The sequence below is a fragment of the Stylophora pistillata genome, chromosome 6, assembly GCF_964205215.1.
Source record: "Stylophora pistillata chromosome 6, jaStyPist1.2, whole genome shotgun sequence".
Classification (NCBI taxonomy): Eukaryota; Metazoa; Cnidaria; class Anthozoa; order Scleractinia; family Pocilloporidae; genus Stylophora; species Stylophora pistillata.
The window spans coordinates 13,824,575-13,842,074 of NC_142524.1; the positions used below are offsets into that span (position 1 = coordinate 13,824,575).

General features: G+C 38.7%; 3 protein-coding genes across 7 annotated transcripts in view; 1 reads left to right on the top strand and 2 right to left on the bottom strand.

Moving 5' to 3' along the window:
• Positions 1 to 1,039, bottom strand: part of LOC111326511 (uncharacterized) — a 15,092-nt gene extending 14,053 nt beyond the window's left edge. For 2 of the 4 annotated variants that reach the window (XM_088725197.1, XM_088725199.1), the window contains exon 1: positions 608 to 772. Coding sequence is in view for 1 of the 4 variants with exons in the window: in XM_088725196.1 (XP_088581322.1) it covers positions 684 to 968 (285 nt within the window). In the remaining 3 variants the exon portion in view is untranslated. Of the gene's footprint in view, positions 1 to 607 lie in introns of all 4 variants that reach the window. The other 2 variants (XM_088725196.1, XM_088725198.1) reach the window with 2 other exon arrangements.
• A 917-nt stretch (positions 1,040 to 1,956) lies between these two features.
• On the top strand, positions 1,957 to 8,132 carry LOC111326513 (uncharacterized). Its single transcript, XM_022930524.2, has 6 exons — positions 1,957 to 2,131; positions 3,616 to 3,875; positions 4,379 to 4,496; positions 5,003 to 5,039; positions 6,124 to 6,259; positions 6,815 to 8,132. The coding sequence occupies exons 1-6, from the start codon at positions 2,053 to 2,055 to the stop codon at positions 7,334 to 7,336; spliced, it is 1,152 nt and encodes a 383-aa protein (XP_022786259.2). The 5' UTR covers positions 1,957 to 2,052; the 3' UTR covers positions 7,337 to 8,132.
• LOC111326514 (uncharacterized) overlaps positions 8,067 to 17,500 on the bottom strand; it is an 18,591-nt gene continuing 9,157 nt past the window's right edge. Inside the window, exons 2-8 of one of the 2 annotated variants that reach the window (XM_088763122.1) lie at positions 14,590 to 14,830; positions 14,343 to 14,420; positions 13,316 to 13,430; positions 13,068 to 13,196; positions 12,837 to 12,870; positions 11,665 to 11,812; positions 8,067 to 9,920 (exon numbers count right to left, since the gene is read on the bottom strand). In XM_088763122.1, coding sequence (XP_088619248.1) covers positions 9,402 to 9,920; positions 11,665 to 11,812; positions 12,837 to 12,870; positions 13,068 to 13,196; positions 13,316 to 13,430; positions 14,343 to 14,420; positions 14,590 to 14,727 — 1,161 coding nt within the window. In that variant the 5' untranslated portion in view covers positions 14,728 to 14,830 and the 3' untranslated portion in view covers positions 8,067 to 9,401. The remainder of the gene's footprint in view (positions 9,921 to 11,664; positions 11,813 to 12,836; positions 12,871 to 13,067; positions 13,197 to 13,315; positions 13,431 to 14,342; positions 14,421 to 14,589; positions 14,831 to 17,500) is intronic. The other variant, XM_088763123.1, reaches the window with a different exon arrangement.

A 17,500-nucleotide genomic window follows, 5' to 3' on the forward strand; every position in this document is an offset into this window, starting at 1 on the left:
GAACCAGCCGTATTTACACATTCTGCATTAGCATTACAATTGTGAGTTCCCGTAGAGCACTCGTGAATTTCTGAAAAGGGAAACATTTCATAGTTTTTGTAGTTGCAGTCATACTTTGTTGCCTCATTTTGTAGGCTACAGTCAACGGTGAAACTCAGCTTTCTTATTTTCGATACTCTGATTCAGTTACAAAATAATATCGTCAAAATAGCGAGAATTATCACCATTGACTGGGGTTTTAGACTTAAAAACCAAAGTTTCTAACCATTTTCACAAGTCTGAACCGTAAATCCTGTTGGACATAAGCAACGATATCTTAACTTCGTGAAACCGGTTTGACGGGTAGCTTTATTACTGCAAGGGCTACTGGCACAAGCATTCTAACCAATGCAAAAACAAAATTTAAAGATGAAATAGAATAAGAGACCAACTTCAACTTTAATGTAAAAAACTGTTCCTTCTATTTTGTGCTTCAGAACGAATCTTTATCCAGAGGACAACACCATCGATTTCAGACTCGCTTCGCCACTCCACGCTAAATAGAGTGTATGTACAGAGCCACATAGGTGTATGCTTATCGCAAGTTTTGCTTAACTTCTAAACTGACCTTAAAGTTAAACGTCGAGCCTTCTGACAAGTGTCAACGAGTGATATAATTATCTTCACATTCTATTATGCAATACCTCAGCTGCGCGGTAAACATAGTCGGTGTCATCCCAAAGATCGTTTTCGTGTCCTTCGTGTGTTGCATTATTTAGTTCACATTTTAATTTTCCATCGTCACTCCTTGTCTTTGTATTATAACTGAAACAGTAGTTCTCCATGAAGCATGGCAATACACAGAATTGCTTGTCTTTGACCTCAGCGACGCGTATAACAAGGTTAATCAGACGTTTCCCGTTGAACAGTGTGTTGGGACTGAAATTTGAATCCCGACCATCCTCTGCAAAGACGAAGTATGTTTCCATATGAATGCATAACCAGCCGAAGGTTTTATCTGTGTACAATAATTCTGAACATTTTTTGGTACAAACGAATTAAAAGAAATAATTCAGCTAGTCGGCAGGGTGGATGATAATTTTTCAAATTATTATCCACCCTGCCGACTAGTTGTTTAAATAATTTGAAAATATCAACAAAGTTGAAATGGTAAATTGGCCACCGTTACGATTATAAAAGCTGACGTTTCGCTCCGACGAAGGGCTAACGCTCGAAACGTCAGCTTTTATAATCGTAACGGTGGCCAATTTACCATTTCAACTTTGTTGATATATCCAAATTATTTCGTTACCCCCCACCGACGCATACCCCCACCGACGCAGCCCCAAACAGTTTCTTTAGAAACTATCAGCCTTTATTTAGTTGTTTAAATAGATCTTCATTTATTCATATACGTCGCAAAAGTTAACCTGATTCCTCACTTGTGAGGAATTTCGCAAAGGGACTCATGGTTTTACTACCATGTGTCGTTAAAACAATTTGAATGATATTTTACAATGGAAAAAGCAAATTCCGATCAGTCCAGTTGGAAAGTTTTGTGTTAGTAGTCTTTCTCTGCTGTAAGATTGTTTTGTTAACTTCTTATAACTGAGATATAAACATCAAAACATGTTGAAAAAGAAAGAAGATAGAAATGTTGCTATCTTGACTTAAATGAAATGTTCGAGTTGAACCTTTATCATCATTTCTTTTTTCTTTTTCACACCGTTCTCGAGTTTTTTAGGAATCAAGTGTTAAATAACTTCTAATTAAAGTTGTTTTGAAATATGTGCAGAGTCACAATTACACATATTCTAATTGAAACACTTGTACGTCATAAAAACCCTCTAGAACAATGACCGGATGAGTGAAGATTGCATGGAGACAAAGGGTAAACACTTGCAAAGAACGAAACACATTGTTTACCGTAATTGATGAGCTGATGGGCAAAATTAATGGATTTTATGAATAGTAATCTTAACCCGTGAATAATACTCTATAACAGGACGCCGAATCCCAAAGCTTAACAGGATTTCTAGTTCCTGATACTTTCTAAGGGCGAAATTGTAAGCAATGTCTACTTTGTTGGGTTTAACGTACGGCTTTGCCTTCCTATTTTCACCTTTGATACTAAAAGCCAGTTGCACTTCAGGTATGTTACATAACCTTGCGTTCCATCTATCATGTGATACAAATTGAAATCTCAAAGCCAAAAGGAAAATATTTCACTTGATAAAAACAAATGATCTTCGAGGCATTCCGTTAGATATTAATTTACTGTCGAGGTTTCTCTCGAATAGGGAGACGTGCACTGAAAAAACAATTGTTGAGACTATTACACATAAAGGCCTTCAACTATCCGCGTTTATGAATTTTTACTATAACTTTAAGTCCAAGTTTTTTCTCCTTGATCGAGTTATGGTAAAAGCACTAAGCGTGGACCATTAAGACTAGGTGTACACTAGAGGAAATTGTACCGGATTCGTGATGAATCCGAAACGTTTTAGTACCGGAATGATTTTGCCGTTTACACGAAAGTGGACGAATCCGAAATAAAAACTCCCCGGTTTGGTTGTGTCTCCGGAGATTTTGAATCCAGAATTTAAAATGGGAACTTTGAATCCGATAACTTTTGAATCCGGAAAGTTTTGTCGTGTAAACGCTTTTTTCTCGAATCCGGATATTATTTCCGTCTGCAATCTTTTGAGTTTGCGGTGAAACCAACATGGGGTGCTAACATTGCTGGCGGTCTCCGGTTGCCTAATCTTGGTGCAGGTTCAGGCGATAGATTTTATCATGTGTAGCGCAGTATTTCTGAGGAAACGCAAATTATTATCGCAAGGAAATTTGACGTGAGCCTAATCGCCAACGAAGTAGATGACTTGGCATCTGTCCAACTCAAATTTGCCTCATCTGGATCTACTTTAGCCTTTTTTGGGGGAGGCATTTTCACTTTGTCGATCGAACGAAGAAACAACACTGGGCTTGGTAACCATTCCATTTCGAATGCTCCCGGAGTTATCGTTGTGTGTAAACGGTCATGAATCCGAATATCCTTTCAGTGTAAATGCCTACGAATCCGAATACTCCAAAATTGATGAATCCGGAAACATTGACGAATCCGGAAAACTCTTCTCTAGTGTAAAGCTAGTCTTAATGAGGATCCGTAACTTACGGTACAGACTAAGACGACGTGCTATTCTTCTTAGAAACAAAATGCTGAGGAATGCCGGATCTCGGGTCTAGCTAATATCTTCGGATTAGAACACATTATAAGTGGTAACGACAAACTAAATTGCAAGAGAGATTATCCAGCTCAGACTCACGATTCTCACATAATCTTAGTTTCTTTGTAAAGGTATGACACTCTTAATATTGAAGATTGTCCGAGCACTCCCCGAGTTTTCAACTTACAAGTCATCCAATTTACTTCTTGTTGTAATTGTTTGACTATAGTGAAAACGAAAATGGCCCAAAAATATCAACCTTTAGTTTACGTGTATTTATGAGATATATTCCATTCTCTGTAATGCTAGAACTGTAAAACTAGTCAAACAAAGAGTTGGTATTTTTCATCGCTGAATATATTTGTTAAATACTTAATTCAACTCATAATTAGGCAAAAATTTGTCCTAGGTGACTGTCGCAGTTTGGAGTTCAGAAGCGGCCATACGCTTAAAGGCAAACGCCTGATCAATCACATCATTAACGTCACTGAAGCAACGAACGAACGATTCTGTAGGATTCTCTGCCATTCAGATTACAACTGCATCAGTTTTAATTTTTTGACTCGAGGTGAAGCTGGGAGGCAAAGATGTGAATTGAATAATGCGTCACATATAGAGTACACTAGCGATTTAAAGAGCAACCCAAGTTATACTTATAACGGAGCCGAGGTGAGAATCAGCGAAAACATTGTTATCGAGGGGAATGCTTAAGAGTACATTATTCCTTGACACAACTATAATTTTTTTCCCTGACGCACCTCAGTTGAGTTTTTTTTCTGTTTTTTTTTTTTTTCTTTTTTCTCTTTTTTGATGTTTTTGTTGTTGTTACTTGTCTGGTTGTTTTTCTTGAAGTTTGCTTGATTTTTGTTTGTTTTTGTTTTTCAATTTGCTTTCCTTCCTTCTTTCTTTATTTGTACACATGGGCACTAGATTAAAAACTTTAAATTTGACCCCATAGTTAAGTTACATTTGTTCACAGAAGACGTGGCTAGGGTTTTTTTTTTTTCCCCTGGCTAATCAGAACACAGAATTTGCTTCATCTCTCTCTAGACACAAAAGCGACGTATGTTCCTTGCTTATTTTACGCAAATGATTTATTTGCTATACGGTTTTCCAAATCATTTATCAACTAGCTTTTATCATGTACGAATTTTGGTTTTCTTGGACAATAGAACGCATGTATAAACAACAGATGTAAAAACAATGCGACTTGTCAAGTTGGTTTCACCGGCAGAGGATATCGCTGCCTGTGTATTGCAGGTTTTAAGGGTCAGGACTGCGAAATTAACGGTAAGCCACAAAACTATCAAGAAATGAGGTATAATAGATGTATAAGAAACTGAACATAAGAAATAAAGTAACTAATATAAATTGGTGGAACACCTATAAAAAAGATCATCTTTCATATTTTGTAATTATAGTAAAAAACATCAAACATGAAGTTCAAACACAAAATAATAAATCGTTAACGAAGTTGTCCTTCAGGACCACCTAAGAAGCGTCAAATATGCGATTTAAAACATTTCTTACCTCTGAGAATTGAGATTGACTGTTTTCCATTCACTTTTCTTTATGGATTACATGTACTTTCATCTTAGCTTGTTATAATCATGCTAAATAGGAGGAAGAAAGAGGGAAGGTTAAAATACAGTATATTAGTCACTAAATCCAAACTCACACAACATCGAGAAAAAGTTGGATATCCCTCGTCAAAGCAGTGTACCCATAAATGTTTCAGTAATCTATTTTTTTAACATTTGATTATTAATTTCTTTTATTGCTTCTTGTTTCTGCAGCATTTACGTCGTGCAAGGAAATTTACGACTTGAATCTGTAAGTGGGTTTTCGAAGCAGAATTTTCATAAGCACATAAAAACACTGAGTACAACCTTTCACTTTTAATTCGGAAGAAAATCCATATATTATGGATCTACCCATAGAATTGAAGTCAGTCGGGTCAAAATGGTCTTTTAAGTCAGTCCACCATTTTGGGACACATGAAAGTAATACCGCCGAAATTAATAAATCGATATTTTTTTTCGCATGATTTCCATACCTTTACGTAAGGTTAAAGTGATTTAAGTGCTTCGATTCGTGTATGGTGTATTGCTTTCCAGAAGCTTGAACTTGATTTCACCGCATACGGTACCATTTTTATTAAAGAAACTCAGGAAATTATCATCAGCTGTAATAATTTTATAATATGAATCAGATTGATCATGGTATCATAGCAATTAGTAATGAAATATTGGGAGTTAAGGGATCAAATAATTTGAGAATTCTGTAATATTTTAACTATAAATGAATGAATTTACCCGACCAAGAGATCTTTTAATCAGGTTTAATCAAGTTCTTAGAATGGAATTTCTAAGAAATACATCTTTGCAGCGTGGAGGGGCTGTGGCCTTTTGGTTAGTGCGCTCGACTCCGGATCGAGTGGTCCGGGTTCGTGCCCCGGCCGGGACATTGTGTTGTGTTCTTAGGCAAGATGCTACTCTCACAGTGCCTCTCTTCACCCAGGCGTATAAACGGGTACCGGTAATTTAATGCTGGGGGTAACCCTGCGATGGACTGGCATCCCATCCAGGGGAGAGTAAAAATACTCCTAGTCGCTTCGTACTACAGAAACCGGAGTTAAGCACTGGCCTAATGGGCCACTAGGCTCGTAAACAGACTTTACCTTTTTTTTACTACATCTTTGCAGCATATTTTCTAAATTTATGCCGTCAGTTGCCAAACACCACAAATAAAAATTATCGTCATATGAACTGTCTGACCCTGCTGCACTCAGTCAAGAAGTTCATATTAGGTGTTGTCAAGTTTCATTCTAAAAAAAACAAAACAAACAAATAGAAATACCAATAAAATAACAAAATTGGCCACAATCTTGAATGAAACAGCTACATTTTTTTTTAAGGTTTAATGAAAACAAAGCTTATCAATTGAGAATAGGAACCCAGCGTTTTCCTGTCTATTGCCACCTCAGTAGAACTGATCTTGGACCATGCGGAGCTGGTGGTTGGACCCTGGTCATGAAGATTGACGGCAAAGAGGTAATGTAACCAACATTGAAATTCTTTCTTGAGTGAGCGGATAGATCTAACAGAACAGATTTATTAATAAAAATGGCCAAAAAAAAAAGAAAGAAAAACGGAGAAGGCTCAGTGGTTGAGTTGTTGTAAGTTGTGCACTAAGTTGTGTTATAACATAACCAAAGCGCGCGCTCTGATTGGTCAATTTAGCGTCCACCATTTGCCTATGGGTGTACGCCGCAGACGTGAGCAAATGCAAAGGCTAATTTTCCGGCGCGCTTGTTTTTTCTGGTAACGTAAGATTTTTTAGACAAAAGAAAACTGCTTTTGCTACAATGTATCAATGTTATGTTATAAAACAAATGGTAAATGCCACAGTGTACACTATTGAGTTTTGGATGCACTTGGTTTCTTTCGTGCATAGCAACCTCTCGCGTTCATCCACAACTCAATAGTGTACCCTGTGATGTTTAACATTTGTTAAATAAACGATTAGGTTATGTCTATTCCCGTAATTTCATCTATTACATACATGTTGCCACAAACTGAATACGTCGTTTCTTGATCACATTTAAGAGGACCTTTCACTGGGGCTCCAGCCTTTGGCAGAACAATCAAACCTTTAACCTTGCTGGAGGTGAGACAGGTTTTGACGAGGAAGAGACAAAGTTACCAACCTACTGGGGTATGCCTTTCACCAAAATCTGTCTCGGAATTAAAATTGGCCAACAGCACAAATTCATTCTTGTCGAGAGGGAGGCCGACTCATTATACTCATTGATTGCTGACGGAAAATACCGACACACCTCATTGGGTCGAGACACTTGGAAATCGCTTATCGGGTCGCAAGCCTCTTTACAGTTGAAATGTAATAAAGAGGGGTTTAATGCAGTGGGTTCATTGATGAATTCTAAAGCAAGAATTGGTATCGTTGCTAATGAACAAAATAACTGCCACAGCTGCGATTCAAGAATCGGTTTTGGTACTGGAGGATCTCCTGATGACTCTAACACCTGTGGAAACGTTGCTGTCGGCAGATACGGCGCTGATAACGGAGACAAGGGAGTTAAGGCTATGGGATACATCTTGATCCAATAATGTTCTACAAATAATTAATTATAGAGATTATTGTGATGATCTGAAGACAATTTTTTTTCTGAGCTTCGTTTAAATCTTCCATGCATGTGCGACGCAAAAGTTATCGAAAATCTCGAAAAAAGCTGCTACCATTTACATCTTAACATTTGTATCTCAATCGAAGCCATGATTCGTGATTTTCATTGATGATTTGTTTCAGGTAGGGAGGGAAGGGCTGATTTGACACGGAAACTAGGGAATTAAAAAATATCTATTTATGTTTTCAGTTGTGAATACAGTAATAGGCTTTATTTGTTCGCATTTATCGTTCCTTCATAACATAGTTTAACGCACTCAAGTTTCCTGTTCCCAGTTTTATCTCTCGTCTTTTTTCCAATTCGATAAGTTTTTCAGTGAATTGGTTTAGCAAAACGAATGACGAAGAAAGCAAAAGTTGTATAAAGATCACTGCAAACAGGAACGTCAATAGATTATACAAGTACGTGAGTTGTAATAGCCCCTTTCCGAATAACCGTTAGCCTCTTTTTCAAAGCGAGTCCTGGTGCTCATCCTTTCATGCTATAATAAGTTTTCATTCACATGCAGATTCATCCATTTCCATAGGAATGGTTTACCGCCAGTCCTCCTTTTGAAAACGAGGCCAAAGGCAATTCGGAAATGGCGTATTTTATAGTGACCTCACCAAATTCACCTAAATTCCTTCAGGCTGAGTCAATGTTATACAAAAATGGACATTGGTGAATGCATTGTATTTCCTCACGAAAACCTATTATAAAAAAAATTGTTTTTTAAGTTATATTTTGTTTCATCTATTCATTTATTAAATGTGCTTAACTATTATAATCATACACACAACACTATCACAATTTATTGATAATACTCCACCGGGGAATGCAGTGTCTTTTTGCTAAAAACAATACTTCGCCACATTAGGGATTTAAGACTAGACAACGAAAGTGCCTCGTCTCGCCTCCCGGCACTAGCTGTGACCCCTGGTATTGATTTGAGTTGGAAGCAAAAAACGCGGAACGCACATAGAGAGTGAATTGGGATGGCCATGTAAGAGAATATAAACTGAGTCCTTATCGTGACAGGTGGTCAGTAAAGCTGAAACGTAGTTGTTGCAACGATCCTTTTATAAATAGCCCCCAAATTGCCATAACGGTAATAAAAACCTGTCGCCTCACGCTTCACTGAATTTGCTCGCAAGTGTTCTTCATCTGAAGACTCAATAAAATGCTGAAGTTGTTTCAAAATGGCAGTTGTCTTCATTTTGGATTCTTTTGAACAAGAGAGAACTGAAGACTGAAAATGAATGACTGAGTATTAATGAATAAAGGCTGATAGTTTCGAAAGAAACTGTTTGGGGCTGCGTCGGTGGGAGTAACGAAATAATTTGGATATATCAACAAAGTTGAAGTGGTAAATTGGCCACCTTAACGATTGCAAAAGCTGACGTTTCGAGCGTTAGCCCTTCGTCGGAGCGAAAAGGCTAATGCTCGAAACGTCAGCTTTTGTAATCGTTACGGTGGCCAATTTACCACTTCAGCTTTTTTGATATATCCAAATTATGACTGAGTATTAGCTGAGTAACAGTTGTATGCTTCTCCATCATGCAATACTACGTGTCCATCGTTTCCCTCGATACTATAAACGAAAATCTACCTCTCGTGGGCTATCTATTAAGAATAATGTCACATTCCCAACGAATTTGGTAGAGCGCTGGTAGAGCGCTTGGTAGAGCACTGGACTGTTGTGCGGGTGGTCGAGGGTTCGAGCCCGGGCCGGACCAACACTCAGGATTTAAAATAATTGAGAATAATATGCTACCTTTCTATAACATCAAGAAATGATTAGATATTCTAGTCTTCTCGGATAGGGACAAATAAATGGAGGTCCCGTCTCCTGCAGGGTCAGGAGCAGGAGATGTTAATTTCCCACGGACGAGATTACTGTGTGATGGATGTCCTCCCCAGGGATGGGATGGGCGGTTGACAGGACCCCCTTTGATACCAGTGTTTACTACACCGAAGGGGCTACCCTGTATAAATATAGATGTCTAATTTCATAGCACTAGAACGTATCCCATTGTTTTTGTATTCTTGTCTCCATTGTCACCTCCGTACTTGGCGTCGTTCCCGCATGTATTAGAATTGTCGTGTGCTCCACCTGTTCCGAATCCGAGTCTTGAGTCACAGTTTCCGCAATCCCCTTCATTGTTACCAAGGATACCAATTCTCGTTCTTGAATGGCCAAAGCTTGTACCAAACACGTTAAAGCCTTCTAGGTTACAGTTACGCTGTAAGGATGCCTGTGAACCAATAAGTTTCTTCCACGTGTAACGGCCTAGTGAGGTATTGCGATACTGACCGTCAGCGATGAGCGCGTGAAGAGAGTTCGATGGCATATCGATGGAAATGAAATTCAGTTGCGTGTTAATCTTCATACCAAGACAGATCTTGGAAAATGGGGTGCTCCAGTAGGTTGGCAGCTTGGTTTCAAGAGTATCCAACCCAGTTTGACCATCATGGGCATTGAAGCTTTCCTTATCACTCCACAATGAGCTATCATAGTGAAACGTCATCTGCAAAGGAAACAAAGCGTTAAGATGAGATTGTCGTTCGGAAGATGTTATTCCTTGACTGAATGAAAAACAAAACTGAATTTAACCTATCCATCAAACATAAACTCGCTCAAGCATTTCAATTCCCCTCAATTCGTGTGCACAGGAGTATGACTAAAAGATAGTACTAATAGGGTCATGAGATTGTTCAAAATTCGGGAATCTCTTGTCAGAATACGTAACTTCCATGTGAGAAATTTGGTTCCGTTTTTATCACGCTAGCAAATCATCTAGCTTCCGACAGAAATATGTATTTCATTGTACACTCCATGTGGTATTTGATTGAGGTAAATTTTCCATCTAGGCCAGGATTTGAGAAAAGCTTGAAAGCATATCTTGTGTGCAAGTACGAATGGACCTACGACCATCGCGTCACAGCCATGGAGAAGCTCATAAGCAATAGAACACATTTTTGCGGGCTCTATAATAAAGCCACGCAGGATGTAAGGAGAACACTCGGAAAGCTTAGAAAATCACGAGCGGAATTCTCCTCATTTCACAACATTCCACGTGGCTTATTACTTTATAGAGTAATGTGCTCTATTGCTTTTATGATATATATATATATATATATATATATATATATAATTATACCTCAAGATTTAGGTTACTTGAACTTTTACTGCAACTCTGAGTTTCATGCCTCTTGCGAAGCAATCGTCAGGCAACTGCCAGAAAACCGGGGTGCGTGGTTTCTGGCAGTTGCCTGACGATTGCTTCGCAAGAGGCATGAAACTCAGAGTTGCAGTAAAAGTTCAAGTAACCTAAATCTTGAGGTATAATTATCCATAGCTCTAGCCCTGCTATTGAGCACTTTTTAGTAGATGATGATCTCATTCCGCTATTTTGGTTATATATATATATATATATATATATATAGTAACAAGCGGGGTCGCTTAGGAATTGAACTGACCAATCAGGTGATGCGCACTACAGTGGAACCTCCATTAAACGAAGTGCCACTGGTATGACGACCGATATTTCAGTTTCTGCCGGGCAGAAACTGAAGTATCGGTCGTTATACCAAGGACTTCGTTATATAGAGGTTCGTTAAATCGAGGTTCATTATGTTCATTATGTTCATTATGTTATAAATCACAATGTCGTGAGGTTCTTTGCTCAGTATTCTTAATGCCTATCATTGGTTACAGTTCACCACTAAATTTTCTCTGATTCTTATTGGTTTAAATTGATCCGTGGATAGACACTACCAGCCCATAGTGCCCGTCCGCGGAAAATACCCGGAGGGATAGTACTCATCCGTGAGAAATTTTGAATGGTTTGACGGCCGCGAAGTTAGGCAGGTACGAAAAACAGTGACTTTTCAATTCTGACAGGTATAACGTATTATTTAGCCAATGTACGGTTGCGAATTATTGACATTTGTGACAGGCTGTACGCATGAATAAATATTTGATTGATCTGCATTTAGTGGGTTTCGACTGTTTTTCAACTGGCGCGCGGAAGAAAATTTAGTGGTGAACAATAGAGACAATAGAGTGTTTATGTCTCGGAACTATCGGTCTGATAGGTGCCCCTTGGAAATTTCCGCGGGGCAACTATCAGCCGATAGTTCCTCGACAGAAACATTCTGTTGTTTTAGATATGACTGTCCATTTACAATTATGTCCCTAGCTATGAATTATAACATATATGAATTTAGATACTCTTCATAATGCATTTGGTGAATTTCGCAACATTTTACCTGTGTGCCGTCGGTTTTCATCACTAGAGTCCACCCTCCTCCTTCGCATTCTCCATGTTCGCCCAGGCCATTGTTGTCCATGTGACAATATACTGGGATCATCTCAGATCCAATGTGCAGTAAGTAGTCTCTATTTCCATTCAGTGAGCTATTAATAAGGGTAAAAATTGCAATCACAGTTTTGAAGTTATCTAAAGCCAGGTGAAAGGGGTTAAGTTTCTAAAGAAAGACGTAGTGTATTGCTGCATCGGTGGGGACTTAGTAAATTGGCCTCCGAGATGAATTTCTACGGCTAACGCCGGTTACAAGCGTTAGCCCTACTTCAGCTGGTGTGTGGTTTCTATTTTGAAAAATGGTACAATGCTGATGATGGGAACACGATAACATGAAAAACATGATGAAATTAATAGAGAACGATGTTTTTCATCTTGTAACGAGCGTGGGACGAAGCATTCTGAGTCCTCCTGAGATTTAAGTAGTCGAACGAAAGGCGTCCATGGTTACCGCGAAGATTGCGAGCGCCGATCCGAAAGATGTTTGTTCACACTTTTGTGGCCTTCCGAATTGGCTAGATGTAGGCGAGATGAAGACGTAGGGAAAGGCTTCAGACTGCCTTATGCTGCTAAGAATGATTTGGGAAGTCACCACCACAAAGGCTTGAGTTAATTTGTATCCGTACTCCCACCCCGTAAGGGAATCATTCAAAGTAACACGGGGTAAAATGTGGCTCATAGTGCAAACTGCGTCACTGATTAACCAGAACAAGTTATCATTTGCAAAGATAGCAGAAAAGTTTTCTCGTCATTCATTTCTGGTATTTCTTACTTAACCTTTGTTTTTTTTGGTCAGTCAGGAATGTAATGGTTTTCAAAAGGCTACTTCTCTAAGATCTAAGTTATGAGCCATTTCTGGTCTCAACCTCCCGCTCGGGTAAGTTTTTAAAAACCTTTCGTTTTGGCTTTTGATTTGATTAAGTAGTCTGTTGTACTTATAGGTCTGTATCACTAGTAGTGCGACCAAAATTGATTATGGAGATCTTTGAGGGAGAGTCCTTTCACAGATGTAAAATGCGTAAATATCTGCGGGCGACTTAAAATTGTCTCCAAAAAGTGCATGATCAAATAAAACAAAATTATTTTAAACGTTCTTGAGTAATATTGACTTATACTTACATGTTTTTGTCATAGATGTCCTTGCACGTTGACGCTGTAACAAAGAAGAGAATACTGATAATCTGCATAGGACAAATTCGTAATAATGGAAACTTCGACTCTTCGCCTTTTGTAAAGTTGAGTGAGATGTTATGACCAATCGTTTCCTTCAAATTCTGCTTTCACATGCTTGAGAGCGTCATTAGGCAATCATTATTATTACCATTACGTAAAACACATTTTAAAACCTACCTAACTTACTACAATTCCATCCGTCTCCATCATATCCTTGTTTGCAAGTGCAGTTGTATGAGCCTCGGGTGTTGATGCATTCTGCGTCTTCACTACAAGAATTTTCTCCTGTGTTGCATTCATCAACATCTAAAAGATAACAGAAAAAGATGCGTTATTCAAGGAAAGCCACCAAAACAAAGCTTAATGGGCAGCTAAAATGGGTGCTTAGAATAACATCTTCGAAGAAGATAGAAATCACCGTTTACCTTCATCGCAGTCCTCTCCCTGGAAACCTCCAATGCAAACGCATCGATATCCTCTATCGGTGAAACCTGTTTGACAGGTTGCATTGTTCATACATCGATTGTTCAAGCAGGCATCCTGGCAAATGGAGAGAAACATTAATTGAAAACGTTTACGAAAGAAGTAGTTAATTAAATACAAGAAAGTTTAAAGCATATTAATATGCCTCGACTACCTTCGTGTGGTAAATGAAGTGATGCAGTGGCCGTATGGACGGCTGACTGGACTCAGGGGTCTGGGTTCTAGACCTGGACGGGTCGATGTGTTATGTTAGTGAGCAAACACTTCACTCCCATAATGGCTCCCTCCACCCCAGAGTATAAAAGGGAACGGGCGAGTTGTCACAGAAGACTGATGAAATGCGGGGGTGTGGCCATGCGATGAACTAACATCCTATCCGGGGGATTGGGAGTATTAATACTCCTAGTCGCTTCATGCTAAGGAAGTCGGAAAGGCGGTTGGACCACTAGGCTCGTGTGCCTAGTGACTTTAACCTTGAAGTGGTCATTGCGAGTTCCTAAATAATGTTGTTGTTCACTTAAAATGGACAATAATTTGTTTGTAAACACTCAGATACTTCCTACAGTCCGTAACCATTAGGTGCAAAAGAAAAACACCCTTCCAATGAGAATATTTATGAAAATATTGAGCCGTCATAACTCGAAAATAAATTGAATTAAAGAGCATATTAAGAAAGCACCCAGTATGAAGTGCAGTCGATGACATAATTCTGGTGGTCTAAACAAAATTAACATTTAGCTTACCCAAGTAAATTTAGCATGAAACACCAGTGCGTATTGATATTTCTGTTGGACAGGATGGCGCTCCCTGGCCAGTTACTCACCCACCTCCCCACCCATACCATGATAGTTTCCATGATATTTTCTATGGCAGCTTTCTACTTCCGACACTAACCCCTTAGTGGCAATGTCAGTTTCTGTGTTAACAAAACTGCCATAAACTTTGAATACAATTGTTGGACGTATGTACCACACATACAGTCAACTCGTGTAATAGATGCAAAAGATATATGCATGTGAAAGCAAGCAGGGAATTTCGTAGCCCAACCTTAGTACAAAAACAAACAACAAAATTAAATAACAAAAAGGATAGAAAATTAAGCAGCTTTCTAAGGTGTACGATATCATACACAATGCATTTCATGTTCTCGTCGTTTTTGCATCGACTCTGAAATATCACTCGAGTTAAGATCCTATTTTCATCACTACATATTTACCATAGCTCCTCGGTAAATAGAGTTTGAGTCTTGTTTCAAATCCCATTCGTTCCGTTCGTACGTGGAGTTATTCAATTCGCACTCTTTTATTCCATCGTTGCTTTCCGCGAAATTATAACTGACACAGTTTGGTTCCATGTAACACAGGTATCCTGGGTCAAAAAGTAAGAGACTTGTATCACGTTGTTTGTAAGACGCTGACCGTGGATCGCCGCAGTGAACTCGAGTGTACGACAGGAATCTGAAATAGCGTTTACTTAATTCAGTGTTGTGGAAATACTCTCTACTAAAGGGATAACATTATTTTTCATTATTTTATAATCCCCCATTTATACCCTGTTGGCTACAGTATTGGATACTGGTCGGTGCATTTAGAAAACTTTAACAGTCATCGAAGAAAGGAAGGAAGGAGTGCTATGTTCAATCCATACCTATAACTCGGATTAATGACTTGATCATTGTCTGAATTAAAAAGGAAGGATAGTTCTTAAGAGCGGCCGTTCGTAAATATCGCCTGGAGGTGTGCAATATGAAACAATCGAAAATCCCCAAACTTTGTATTGCCAGAATATAGGTCTGGATGAACTATTTCTAGAAAAAATACTTAAAGTTCAATTGCATTTTTATTTTTCGCGAACGCCAGCAAAATCGGTTAATTTTGTGGCTCTCACTTCGAGGTTTAGACGACCATTATTTGAACGTCGCTTGAAAATAAACAAAACAGCAAATGTGACCAAATATTTTCCTAATGAAAAGAATACGTACTTACAAACAATCTGAGCTGTTCTTTGTTCGATTCCGTTGCATACGTTAGATACGTTAGATACGTATGAATATATGAAGTTCATATATTTTGAAGTAATACATATAAAATGTATTACTTCAAATTAAACTACTTATTATACGGTATTAAATACGTATGATGCACGATCGCAGTTCAAAATATATGAACTTCAACTATTCATTGTATCTGATTTATCATTACGGGTTTATTACGAATCAACTTAACGGCCTGCTCCGAGTTGGCTTGTTAGCTCAATTGGTAGAGCGCTGCACTAGTATCGCAGAGGTCAGTGGTTCGAATCCCGTACAGGCCTGATTTTTTTCAGATCTGATTTTCGCTATTGCATAAATAGCGCTATCTACTGCGAGGATCGTGCATCATACGTATCTGATACCGCAGTTCAAAATATATGAACTTCATATATTATTAGGCACAGAATCCATAAAGCTAACTCACTTATTTACAACGAAGCTGTGCATCTAAAATATTAAAAACATACATACACAAATATATATATTAATAAAATAGAAATATTAAAATAAATAAATGAATAGATAACCCTTTGCCCGTGTTCCGTGAACAATAAACCTACGATGCCGAATTATATAGATCATTACAAGATATTTAGGCCAATAGTTATTTACAAACTCTTTAAGTGTCAGGGAGCATTTTGTGGCATGATCAAGGTTGTTAAATAGTTTAGCAGCTGAATAGGTAAATGACCTGTAGCCAGACTTAAAGTTATTTTGACCATATGTAGATTCGCTCTATTTCTGGTATTGTAATGGGGGAAATCTGAATTATAGGAAAAAAGCCTTCTCAGATAGGGTGGATAAATTGCATTAAGGCATTTAAATACAGTTAAACACTTGTGAAAGTTCCAACGTTCCGACAAGGAGACCCATCCCAGTTCACAAAACAAATTTTCGGTACGGTCTTCCCTGATCTTCTTTTAGAGAACAATCCGTGCTCCCCTTTCCTGAAGCCAAAGAAGTCTTTGAAGAGAGGTTCTATCATCATTGGACCAGACAATATCACAATATTCCATTAAAGGCCGAACTGTACGGGTCCGCAAATGATCCCAGGACCGCAAATGATCCCGGGCCGCAAATGATCCCCAAATTGGACCGCAAATGATCCCGGACCGCAAATGATCCCCACCCCGAACCGCAAATGATCCCGACTAAAATGTAAGGAATGGGATGGATGCTGAAATAGTGTGGATAGGGAATTGGCGTGAACAGTGATTATCATGGCTCTCAACTAGCATCTTTTCCACACTTTGTGCTAAATTTTTTTTATTCACTCTAACAACTGACAACTGACAACTGACAAATAAAACTGCTGATCTGAATTGCAGGCCAGAAGTTTTGTTTTCTTTGCAACCAGAATCCCCTCAACAGATTTTCTTTAATGACGCAACATACGCCTCGTATCTCTTCTCAGCTAAACATTGTTATTTTGGTGTTACAGTATCTTCAAATCAAATGATCTAGTCAGTCCATTAACGCCATACGACTGATAACAACGGCAGCAACAATACCAAGAACTTAATCTTTTAGATAATAAGATTCCGTCCAGCAGTATGCAGTGCTTGCTTTCCTTTTTGTTGCCATGTGTGTCTTCAGCTAAAGTTCCTATCTAAAACTCCTCCAGGAGGCAATTGTTGCAAAAGACGCTGTCGTCTGAATAAACCTGTAACGCTCCACCTTCACCACTCTGAAAGACACCGCCGTGTGAGTAACAATCGAACTGCCTTCCACATCTGGGGCAAATTTCTTTAGCTATTTTCCTCTCGCCGTGTTCGGTGTGGGTGTTCGGTGTTCGGTGTGGGGATCATTTGCGTTCCAATTTGTGGATCATGTGCGGTCCGGGATCATCTGCGGTCCTGGGATCATTTGCGGTCCTGGGATCATTCGCGGACCCATACATATATAGAAGCTTACAGGTATGGGTATCTAAATATTTGCGAATTCTTCCCAATAAATTTAATCTACGAGTTACTTTATAAGAAATGCTATTTATGTGTTCTTTCCAGTTCATAGAAGCATCAAAAATTAAACCCAAGTATTTCACAGTGTTTGAGCTCCAAAAAAAATAATTGGAGGTGAAAAATCAACAATGCGC

Bases quoted from the DNA above. Each gene is read 5' to 3' on its own strand.
- LOC111326513 (XM_022930524.2), top strand. From the start codon at position 2,053: ATGTCTACTTTGTTGGGTTTAACGTACGGCTTTGCCTTCCTATTTTCA. The intron at 2,132-3,615 runs GTATGTTACATA...AATTTGTCCTAG, and splicing joins AAAAGCCAGTTGCACTTCAG to GTGACTGTCGCAGTTTGGAG. The intron at 5,040-6,123 runs GTAAGTGGGTTT...TTTTTTTTTAAG, and splicing joins GAAATTTACGACTTGAATCT to GTTTAATGAAAACAAAGCTT.